This window comes from Arachis ipaensis, chromosome B3, assembly GCF_059453495.1.
Source record: "Arachis ipaensis isolate K30076 ecotype BB chromosome B3, ASM5945349v1, whole genome shotgun sequence".
NCBI classification, from domain to species: Eukaryota; Viridiplantae; Streptophyta; class Magnoliopsida; order Fabales; family Fabaceae; genus Arachis; species Arachis ipaensis.
Window position 1 is genome coordinate 100,104,762 of NC_142438.1, and position 11,680 is coordinate 100,116,441.

An 11,680-nucleotide genomic window follows, 5' to 3' on the forward strand; every position below is an offset into this window, starting at 1 on the left:
GAGGAGGGCACTGTTCCAATGGGAGCTGGAGCTTGTCAATCAACTGCATGAGAGGTTAAGGCCAGTGAGGTTGTCATCAGGTAGGGAGGACAATGTGGTGTGGAAGTTTGAAAATAAAGGTATTTTCTCTACTAGTTCTGTGATCCAGGCTATACAAGCGGAGACATTATCAGCTGAGATAACGAGTTATAGCTTCACGAGTTCCATTTGGAAAGGTTTCGTTCCTCCGAGAATTGAGCTCTTTGGGTGGTTTGTGCTAGTGGGTAGAGTTAACACCAAGGAGCGGCTGACTAAACTAGGAGTCAACATTCTGGGGGATAGTATGTGTGTACTGTGTACCAAGGAATTAGAATCTGTTGAGCATTTATTCCTTAGGTGTGAGGTAACATGGCAGGTGTGGTGCAAGTGGCTGAGGTTACTAGGAAGGGAGTGGGTGATTCCCGGAACTGTTAAAGAAATGTTTGAGAGTTGGCATGGAATGCATAATAGACAACAGGGGAAGAAGATGTGGATGTCAGTGTTCTTTGCAGTGATTTGGAACATCTGGTTGGAACGGAATGCACGAATCTTCAAGAATGCAAGAGCAAGCCTGGAGGTCATACACACAAGGACGTTGATGAGCTACACGGAATGGAGTGGTGGTGATCCTGGGGGAGGATGAGAGTACTGGGGATAGTAGGGGTTGGTTTATTTGTTGGTAGCTAGTTATGTGTCTTCTTTTTTCTTTTATTTGCTCCACTTTAATGTGTTGAGCTTCCTTTGTTTCAAAAAAAATAAGAGGCTCATGTGATGCTTTGAACTCATGTCTGGACTAAGTATCAACTTTGACAAATCAAATTTGATTTCCGTTAATTGTGAATCGGAGTGGGTGACAAATATATGTGGGCTACTAGGATGTATTGAAGCGGTCCTACCTGTAAGGTACTTGGGAATACCCTTAGGAGTAAATCCTCGACTGGTGAAGACATGTAAACCGATTATAGACAAGGTAGAAGAAAAGCTCAGTCTGTGGAAAGCAAAGGTACTTAACAAAGCTGGAAAGTTAGTTCTTATCAAGTATGTGCTTAATAGCTTGCCAGTCTACTATCATAGCTTATATAAGATGCCAAAAGGGGTAGCAGAAAAGTTGATTGCGTTGCAAAGAAATTTTTATGGAGAAAAGAGGATGGTAATAATGGTATGCCTCTGGTAAAATGGGAATTGGTGCAGGCTCCGAAAAAGCTAGGAGGCTTGGGAGTGGGGGATGCTGTAATTAGGAATACAGCACTTCTGTTTAAGTGGTGGTGACGGTTTCAAAGGAGGATTGTCCGTTGTGGAAGAAGATTGTATGTTCGTGTAATGGCTTAAATCCAAATATGATGCTAGCAAATCAGTTACTACCCACAAGAGGAGGTTCGTGGAAAGATATCTGTCAATTGAAGATAAAGAAGCAACATGTAAAAGACAAAATTCTTTGTGGGCTATCTATGGAAATAGGAGACGGGAGGAGAACTCGTTTTTGGGAGGATAATTGGTTACAAGGTGGACCCTTGAAAGAGAGATTTCCGAGACTTTTCTTTGTTTCAAACCAGCAAGGATCTGTTATAGAGGATTGTGGGTTTTGGGATGGGTTAGAGTGGATATGGAATTTTCTTTGGAGGAGAGAATTGTTTCAATGGGAGTTGGCACTTGTCAACCAACTTCATGAAAGGCTAAGACCAATTAAATTATCACCTGGTAGAGAGGACAGCGTGGTGTGAAAATTTGATAAAAAGAAAAAAAGGTATTTTTCTACTAACTCTTTTGTGCAGGTGTTGTAGACAGAAACTGCATTGGAGGAAGTCACAAGCTACAGCTTTACTAGCTCAATTTGGAGAGGCTTGGTTCTGCCAAAAATTGAGCTCTTCGCATGGTTTGTCTTAGTGGGAAGAGTAAATACCAAAGAGAGACTGAGTAGACTAGGTGTCAGTCATCTAAATGATAATACCTGTGTTTTGTGTAAAAAAGATGTAGAATTTGTTCATCATTTATTCCTCTGCTGTGAGTTTACTTGACAGGTGTGGTGTGCTTGGTTGACATACTTTGATACAGTTTGGGTTGTTCCAGGCTCGATCAAGGACTTGTTTGAGAGTTGGATAGGAGAGCCTGGTAAAAAAGTTGAGCAGAATAAGTGGTTGGTTGATTTCTGTGCAATAATTTGGAATAATTGGATGGAACGAAATGCGAGAATATTTAAGAATGAAGAAAGTAGCGTTGAGGACATCAAATTGAGGTCGGTGGTGAGCTTCAAAGAGTGGTATGGTGCTGATCCATGAGGTTGTTGGTGGCAATGCCGGAGATGACAATGGATTAGTCGCTATAGGTTACCTCTGTTTTACCTTTTTCTTGTAACTTGGTTCTTTGTGTTGCTCCACTTTAGTGTGTTGAGCTTTTCTTTATTCAAAAAAAAAAATTTTTTAAACTAACATTTTGATCTTCAACAAATTTTATTATTTTAGAAGCCTTTGAAATAGAACTATCCCTCTATAAGAAGAATAATTGTTTCTTATAATGGTATTTATTAGAAATCTAATTACCTTATAATAAAATTTGTTAAAATCTTATTTATTCAATAGAGGGGTTAACTACGATTTGGTCCCTAAAGTTTACGTCAAAAATTTTATTTGTCCCCAACCTTTTTTTTTTCATTCGAATTCGTCCCTAAAATCCAACTTAGTTTTAAAATCATTCTTTTGGACAAAAATACCCTTCTTTCCTAAGAAAATTAAAAGAAAAACTCTTTCCACCATGATTCAAGAAAAACGCAAAACCTCCAAGGGTTCTTTGTCTCTCCGCTGCACTCAAAACCGTGCCACCGTCATCATATTGCTTTGATCATCGCTCCATCCTATTGCATCGCCTTGCGTGTGAATCCCCCTCTCAATGCATGTTCAGTCTACTGTTGCCCGCAAAAATCCTACAAACGAAATCTCCCCTTAATACGCCACCCACGGCAGAAGAAGGTGGGTAAAGAGGCAGCAAAGATGTGGCAAAAAAGGAGAGCAGAGAGGTGAGTAGACAAGCGGGGGTAAATGACGTGAGCAGATAGAGACGCTGAACAACAACACGGTGGACAGATATGCTGGCGACAGCGACACGAACAGTCAGACCCACTGGCGACGATGATGTGGGCGGATAGATACGTGGGCGACGGTGGTTTGAGTTGTCCTCTTCTCGTCGCATCGCCTTTAGCATTGCTCGCGCACGGTGGTCTAAGTCGTCTTCTTTTTGTTGTTACTTGTTAATTCTTCTTCTTCAGTCTCTGTTAGTTGTTGTTCTTGTTGCTTATTCTTCTGGTTAATTGTATAGATGTTCAATTTTTGTCTGAAATTGTTTTGATTTAAGATTGTAAGTGCAAAAATAGTGGATCTATATCAGGTGAAAAAAAGTGCGATTCTATGCAAGAGTTTTTTTTGTCCAAAATTAGAGAAATAATGATTTTAAAACCAAGTTAAATATTAAGGACGAATTCGAATGGAAAAAAAAAATTTGGAATGAATAAAATTTTCAGCTTAAACTTCAAGAATATAAATTATACTTAACCTTTTAATAGACATTTAAATAGCGTTTGGTAGAGAGACAAAGACCGAGAGACGATGACTAAATGTTTGATGGGAAGCGATAAAAGAATCAAACTGTCTAACCAAAAGTATTATTTAAAGACTTCTAAAATAATAAAAATTTAAAGGGGATAAAATGTCTAATCTAAATTTCATTAAAGATCAATTTGCATATATACTTTTAAATTTAGATTTTACCTATTATGCAGAAACAGTATAGTATTGTCTAATAAAATATTGCATGTGTAAACATTTTAAGATAACAACCAGCTGAATAATACCAAACAGGATGCTATTGTGACATAGATGTAATGGTTTATTAGTAGTACATAAAAACTAAATTATGATATATGTATAACTGAGAAGTCGAGAGGATTTCCCTGCAGAAGTCGAGTAGTGGAGATGATGAGCAATATGTATATAATACTTCTGTTTTTCACACTTAAAATGTATTGAAATTAAATTAGTTTGAATTATAAGAGAATAAGAAACCAACAAAAATGTAATCTGGAGAGAGATAGAGGGGTATGAACCCATGAACCCTTTTTTCCCTGGCAAGATTTGCAATTTCTCCCCTGCTGGACGTTGTAGTGTAGTGTTCCTTATAACTTATACTTAAAATGGAGAAACTCTTAATGTAGTTAAGATTTTTGAAGTTATGTTTGCTCTAATAGGAACCGAAAGAAGTATTACATGGTTGCATTACATCCGCAAAATTTAATTGCGGAATAGTGAACGAGTGTACGAGTGTAGAGCAGAACATCCGAAGCAGAACCACATTGAGCAATGCAGTGAGTGTGAAGGCTATTATATTATCTCTTTGATTTCTTGGGATCTTGCTTCTTGTTGCTGAAAACATTACCAGGCAAGCAGCGAAACAACGAGGTCAGCATAGAAAATCATGATTAAGGGTCCCCAACCCTAAACCCTAACTCATCAAATACATACCTTATCGGGTTAGAGTCGGTGGGAGAGGAAGAGGGAGTAGGACCACGGCCGAAGGCAACCTCGTCCATGCTTTGTCCGTATCGGCGATAGCGACCACCGGAGGCCACGAAACCCGGGCATGGTCTATAAGCTTTAATGGGCCACCAACCAAATCCAGGAACAGTGGCAATCCCACCCTGCATCCTTCCTTTACCATTGCACCCTTTCTCTATCTCTTCTCTTCCACATGCCTTACAACCCCCGCTGTCACCCACCCAATCCCACTCAGTTATCATATAGTACCGATACAAGGACATGGCAAAATCATCATAGCTATAGGTACCTTACCTCTGTGTGGTGCCGTATCCAGATTCATCAGGAACCCCAACCACTGAAGAAGAAGAAGAAGAACTCGGTGAAGCAGAGCACAGAGCAACAAATGACTTAGAAGAAAGATGGTAAGAGATTGTTTGACATGAGGTATTATGCTTGTTCAATCGGGCATGAGGCTGATTAGGAAGAGGGAGAGAAGATTGAACCGAGAAAAGAGCTATATCCATTCTCTTTCTCTCACTCTCTGGCTGGATAACGCGCACCACAGTCTCAAAAGCCCTTTAATTTTATGAGGTGCTAGCTTACTCACAGTAACCACTAACCACTAAAATATACCCATCCTGTCCCTGGGCCTGCCTCCCTCTAATATCTTCTCATTAACACGACCGACTCATCTCATGTTTCCTCCCATCACAGCCAGATTTTTCCTTTCAGCATAAAAGAATTTGTTCATACCCTAATCCAAAATATAGGCCTAATAAAGTTAAGAGATTTAATCAAAGAGAATGGTCTCGTCCACGTATCTGACTTCTTTTAAGAAGTTGGAATAGCTCGAAACAGACAGCTCACACTTAACTAAGTGAGTAACTGCCTCCCAAAATTTCTCACCCACTCCCCCTACCTATTTAAACGCATTCGTACAATTCGGACGACGACTCCCGGACGTGAATAAGTCGGAGACCACCCTCCTCTAATGTTTGGGCCTTTCATTCGAACCCAATCATACGGTTTTAGGTAAACCCCAAAACATTGGCGTCGTTGCCCGGAACCTGGAGATCAACGCACAATGGCGGACGACCAGCATGAAGACGGACACATTGCGTATGAGTCCAATCAAGAACATCAAGACGCGGTCAATAATGACCAGGCAATAAGACCTCTACCAAGAACTGAGGGACCGCGTTTTTTTTAAATAAGTTCCTCTTAGTAGTAATTGGCATAATTTTATAGGGACCCAACTAAAAAAAAAATTGGCACAGGGACCTAAATAAAAGGAAAAAAAAGTGTAGGAACCCAAGTAAAAAAAAAATTGGTGCAATGACTCAATTAAAAGAAAAAAAATATAAAGATCTAATTGAAAATTTTGCGAAACTATAGGGACCAGCAGAGTAATTAAACCTAAAAAAAATATGACTTAACTAATAATGTTATTAATATCTACCACGTCACTCCTTCTATTAACATGTTTAAAATTTTTTGGGACTTAAATAAGAAATACCACGTCACTCCTTCTATTAACATGTTTAAAACTTTTTGGGACACTCCTTCTATTAACATGTTTAAAACGTCACTCCTTCTATTAACATGTTTAAAACTTTTTGGGACACTCCTTCTATTAACATGTTTAAAACTTTTTGGGACTTAAAGAAGAACTTTTTGGGACACTCCTTCTATTAACATGTTTAAAACGTCACTCCTTCTATTAACATGTTTAAAACTTTTTGGGACACTCCTTCTATTAACATGTTTAAAACTTTTTAGGACTTAAAGAAGAAATAAGACGTTTGAAACATTAGAAACTAAATTATAATTTAGTCCAAATATTGTAAACTAAAATAATATTTTATTTTTATTTTTATTTTTTATTAACCATTTTAAATACAAAAAGTAGAAAATATATAACAGGTATAAATATAGATATAACATTCCCCTTGGTTAAAAATACTAATCCATCCTCGACCAAATTACATTTTTAAGACATGCTATTTTCAAGAATTTTGGATTAAAATATACAAATTTAAGTTGTTCAAATAAAACATCTCTTTCTTAAACTGCCATTTCTTTTATTTTCTTTTTCACACGTAGATTATCTTTTTGTGCTTTCGGTTTTTATCATACAGAAAATCTATCATCAACTTTCTTTTTAATCATAGCATTGTTAACGTTTTCAATACTTGTACATTTGCACCAATACCACCTGTTCAAAAACGGTAATAATCAAGCTTTACATTCAAAGCATGGTTAGCATAGGATTGATTGTTGAATTTTCAGCAAAAACAAGGAAAAAAAAGATGCACGCCTCTCGTAGTATGAACAACAAAAATGGAGAATGCTTTGTGCATTTGCTCTCGTGACTACACTGCACAGCACAACCTTGGTTTTCAGTTTTCACATGTGTTGCCTTAACCTAAAGTTTTGGTGCCAGATAACTCCTCAATGACATTGACAAGCAATGCCTTCCAAGTTCCAACTCTTCTTTTGTTTTTACTTTAACCCACCACTTACCACTGTACTTATAAACTCTTTCTGGCGCCATTGCAACTTCTTGTCTTATATACAGTATGAAAATGGAACTCAATGAAAAATTAATAGAAAAAAAAGGATTTTCCAGAGAAATCACTAAAATTTAAGTAACTTGCTTCTCCAAATAAAATCGCCTTTGGTAACCAGTATCAGACATAACAATGTATCACTATATTTATCCATGCACAATATGTTGCTCCACCTCACCGTTCATCACAGAACTGTGATGATGAACCATATACCACCGTCCATTGTGGGACTCAAAGACATTGGTAACGTTAAATGGTCCGGTATCCATGTCAACATATGTTTTCATGGTGACCCAAGCCATGTCCGTCAAGACCCGAGCACGTACATCCCGAACCTGAAAATTTAATCCTTGCTCCCAGTTGAACATAATTTGCCAACTCTGCATTACCGCGTTATACCTGTGGCATAGGTAATTGCATTATTGAACATATATTTGCCCGCTAGTGTGGCAGAAGTTGGACAAAAGAAAAAATGCAACTCCACAAATTTAAAACAAGCTGTTTATGGAATAAATAGGATCAGTTTTAAAAAATAGAATAAAATAAATTCATAAATTCGTCAAAATGCTCATATCTCAGGAGTGTCAAGCTCCAAATTAGCTCTAAAACTAGCTTTGTTAGCCAAAAACTAGTCCCTAGAGTGTTCAGTCAATACTAACAGGAACTTTGGTGGCATGCTTGATGAAATGTGATCTAATTCAACTATAGGCCCCCAACAACTTACGTGAAATTTACATACATGAGACTGAGACCTCAAAAACAATCTTTTCAAGTTTCAGACCATATCATGCAAGCACACATGAAGTCAACACGAGAATGTCCAAAAATATGAGAAAGACACTGCCGGTGCAGTTGGTAAATTAAAAGCAAAAGCAGATTCAACCATTTAAGAAACAAAAAGCCATACCCTGAAAAGAGTTCTCCTGAGGCATGAATGCACTTCACGTAATCTGCATTTAGCCAAAAACGACTCATTGATTGAAGAGACTTATCTCTTACAATGTTGAAGAATTCTGTATTAATATTCACAATTGCTCTTGTTGCAGCATAGTATGCCTTCCACCCATTACTTGGTGTAATAGTATCTTGTTCCAATGTGAAGTCCTGAAGAAAAAATAATTTCAAAAAGGTTATGACTGAAGAAACATGGTGGATAAAAATGAGAATGATGAAACTCAACTGAAAAATACAATGAAAGATCATGCACGTCCTCAGTTAATCAATTTGATGGGACAAATTAGACGGTATTAATAGTTTCTACCAATTTTCTTTGTGGCCATATATAATCAGTTCCCCTGAACTATTCCATAGTTCTACATCTACTGCCCTAATATATATATTTTCAAATTTATAATTGACGGAGGAGAGGAAATAGAAAAAAAGGCTTATTTGGATTTCATAGATTTACTTAGAGAAAGGAGGGAAATGTCATGCAACAGATAAACCCCTTGTTCCTCCCCCTAAAGAGAAGGTTGAAAACCCAATTCAGTATGCCTTCTACAATTCCCATATTTAGTTCTTCCTACCAAGACAAGTATGTCTCCTCCTTTCATACAGTCCATATTGAACATTTTAGGGGAAAGAAAACAACAAACAGCAAATGTATTACCATTAAGTCATGAACAACCAAAGTCACAAATTGATGAGCTTTTCTCTCCCTAAGACCTACGGCGGTATTTTGAAAGCAGCCAAAATCTCAACTATGCATATGAATTCTTAAAATCAAAGCAGCTAATACATTCTTTTTTGATATGATCAGCTAATATTTAATAACACTCTAAGACAGAACACATAAAATTTCAGAAAATCCCATTGGAATGTCAGCGGCATTATTGATACCCTACAAAGAGGAAATAATAAAACATCACAGGAATCAGAAAATCCTATTAGTGACTACTGAGTCATCTAGTTGCACAATATTCAAACATTATAAACACTTCAATTCAGACACCCACCTATAGATAATTAGGTCAAGAAATAAATAGGTTGAGAATTGAATTCACCTTGTGATAGAGGGCCTTCCAGGCATTGTCATCGTTGGCAGCCTTTCGCATCAAAGAATTGGTCATAGAAAGACGACACAAGCTTGGATAATCCAAATAACTGAGGGCATGAGTCGTAATCTCCGGAACCAATTCCTCCATCATCGACGACGACCCTGTGCGCCGCTCCGCCAGCACCGCTGGGGCAACGGGAGCTGGGACGGGAGGAGTGGGGTCGAGCATTTGGGCGGCGCCGCCGTTCAAGTAGGGGGCGGAATCGGAGGGCGAAACGGTACCGTTGCAGGAGCAGCCAGAATCGCGGTGGTTCTTGGAATGAAAAGGTGCGAATTTGGAGAGGGGAGAAGAGAGAGAGGATGATCTGAGAAGTGAGAAGATGGCGAGGAAGAAACAGAGAGCGGTTACAGTAACGGCGATGAGGAATGGCTCCGACAAGACAGTGACAGAGGAAATCTCCATTCATAGGACATTAAAACTTGGAATTCCCACAACAACATCAAAAACCCTAACTTCGTTCTTCTCAGTGAGTGCGTGAGTGCCCCTCGCATCACATCGCAACTAGTAGTAGTAGGGCTGTTGTAAGTATTAATTGGTGCCAAACCCAAACCCTAACTCTGTTTTAATTTTTCGGGGGTTATTGGAATTTGAGCGTTAGAAAAGAGAAATTTAGAAAAAGAATTCAATTAAGTAACAGCGGCAGAAGCAGAGGCAGCAGAGGGCTGAGAGAGAGGTGGTGCTGACTCACAAACTGACTGAAACCGCTGCAGCCACTACTGCATTGCGGTTGCCTTCGGTCAAATACAGGCCCCTCTGTATATTTCACTATTTCTTGATTTTCTTCTCCACAAACAAATAGATCAAACCAACGGTTTCAAAATTTTAACATTTTAATTACTAAATGTTTCTGCATGCCTCCATCCACCATGATTATGGACTAGGAATAAAACGGATGATTGAGTATTTGTCTATTTGAGTGTTTTTTAAAATAAATAAATGTGAATGATTAAACTAGAACTCTTTTATAAAATTAAATCTTAACATTTACTCTTTTTTTTTTCTTCTATAAAAAATAAGGGCCGAGGGAGACGGGTGGGATGAAGCATAAGGTTTAGGATATTCAACTACTATAAAAAAAAAAATCAACAATATTTGTCATATGTATAAAAGAAATACAATAAAATAAATAAAAAATCATATAAACAAAGTCAAACAAAAATTAAAAAAATTTATAAAAAATATATATATAAAAAATAGTATAAGAAATGATAAAAAAAACTCATATAAAAAACACAACATCAGAAATCGTAATACTAAAAATTAAAATATAAAAATGAGTATTAAAAATAATAAAAAATTAAAATATTCAATTTACTAGTAATTGAAATAAATTTGAACGATTTTGATGAAAAAAAAATGGAAGGAAGAACTATGAAAAAGTAGAAAGAACAGAGAACTACTGTGAAATTTATAGTTATTGGTATCCTTTTTATAGAAGAAAATGAAGGGTAAGGTTGGTAAAAAAGAAGAAATTTTCTCACCTAATTTTTAAAAGGTAATCAGCAACCATGTGAAACGCAGAAGCTACAAATTTTAGCTTCTTCTCAACGTGGGTTCAGAGGTAGAATCGTTTCTGCGTTTAGAAAGAAAAAAATTTCCAAACATAAAAGTGAAACTTTTAAGGAGCTCAACCGCAATTCTTTCTTCACCAACGCGTTTACCAAACACACCCTATATAATTCAAGAACAAAAAAAAAAAAACTACTATATAATTATTCACTTAAAAAAAGCTGTACAATAACACAATATAATAAGTGTAAGAAACTAAAATGAAAATAGTAAAAAAATAACATTTTGTATAAAAGTTATTTTTTAACTTAAAATTATTAGTAATACACTTCCAGTGTTATTTTGTTTTAACTTTTTTTGAAAATATTTGAATTAGAATTTTTTTTCACGTATTGGTATACATTTTATAAAAATAAATAGAATTTCAACACCTTTTTCTTTAAAAAAATATAATTGGCGCAATTACAAGTATTTCAACAGTTGCGCTGTGCATTGGAGTCATTATATCGTTAAATGTAAATGTAAATCTTACTGCTGTACATTGTGACTCTATTATGGCCTGTAATAATTAAGTTGCCGTCAATTTGGATAAATATGTACTTATTGTACTATAATGAAGATATAGCAATAGCAATAGAAGTTGCATAGCGAATTAGCCGCGGATGACAATCTAAGTCCTAACTCCTAAGGAAGTGACAAAAAAGAATCAATTGATTCTAATGAGGATTCTCGATCTTGTGCACTGCATAATGGAAATGTAGATAGCGACACTGACAAGATCAAATAAGGGATCATAATAAGACCTACGTTCAAGAGTTGTCCAAATATCAGACATGGGAGTCAACATCTTTGGCTTACAAAACACAATCATGGAATTTGGTGCGTGTCTCTATCTTCTTGTTTTCCTCTTCCTCATGCGCTTCTCACTGTTTCTTGCTGCATGCACTATTTTATTTTCTTTGCAACATGATACTATATATTAACATATGACAACCATGTGGTT

At 36.8% G+C, this 11,680-nt stretch overlaps 2 protein-coding genes across 2 annotated transcripts; both read right to left on the reverse strand.

Annotated features, from left to right (window-relative positions):
- Positions 1-3,953: 3,953 nt before the first annotated feature.
- LOC107630688 (uncharacterized) lies at positions 3,954-5,284 on the reverse strand. Its single transcript, XM_016333891.3, has 3 exons — positions 4,854-5,284; positions 4,527-4,769; positions 3,954-4,427 (listed from the first exon to the last, which is right to left on the reverse strand). Exons 1-3 carry the CDS (start codon positions 5,063-5,065, stop codon positions 4,391-4,393), a joined length of 492 nt encoding a protein of 163 aa, XP_016189377.1. The 5' UTR covers positions 5,066-5,284; the 3' UTR covers positions 3,954-4,390.
- A 1,585-nt stretch (positions 5,285-6,869) lies between these two features.
- On the reverse strand, positions 6,870-10,147 carry LOC107630687 (Nuclear transport factor 2 (NTF2) family protein). Its single transcript, XM_016333890.3, has 3 exons — positions 9,115-10,147; positions 8,019-8,215; positions 6,870-7,510 (listed from the first exon to the last, which is right to left on the reverse strand). The coding sequence occupies exons 1-3, from the start codon at positions 9,568-9,570 to the stop codon at positions 7,258-7,260; spliced, it is 906 nt and encodes a 301-aa protein (XP_016189376.1). The 5' UTR covers positions 9,571-10,147; the 3' UTR covers positions 6,870-7,257.
- Positions 10,148-11,680: the final 1,533 nt, after the last annotated feature.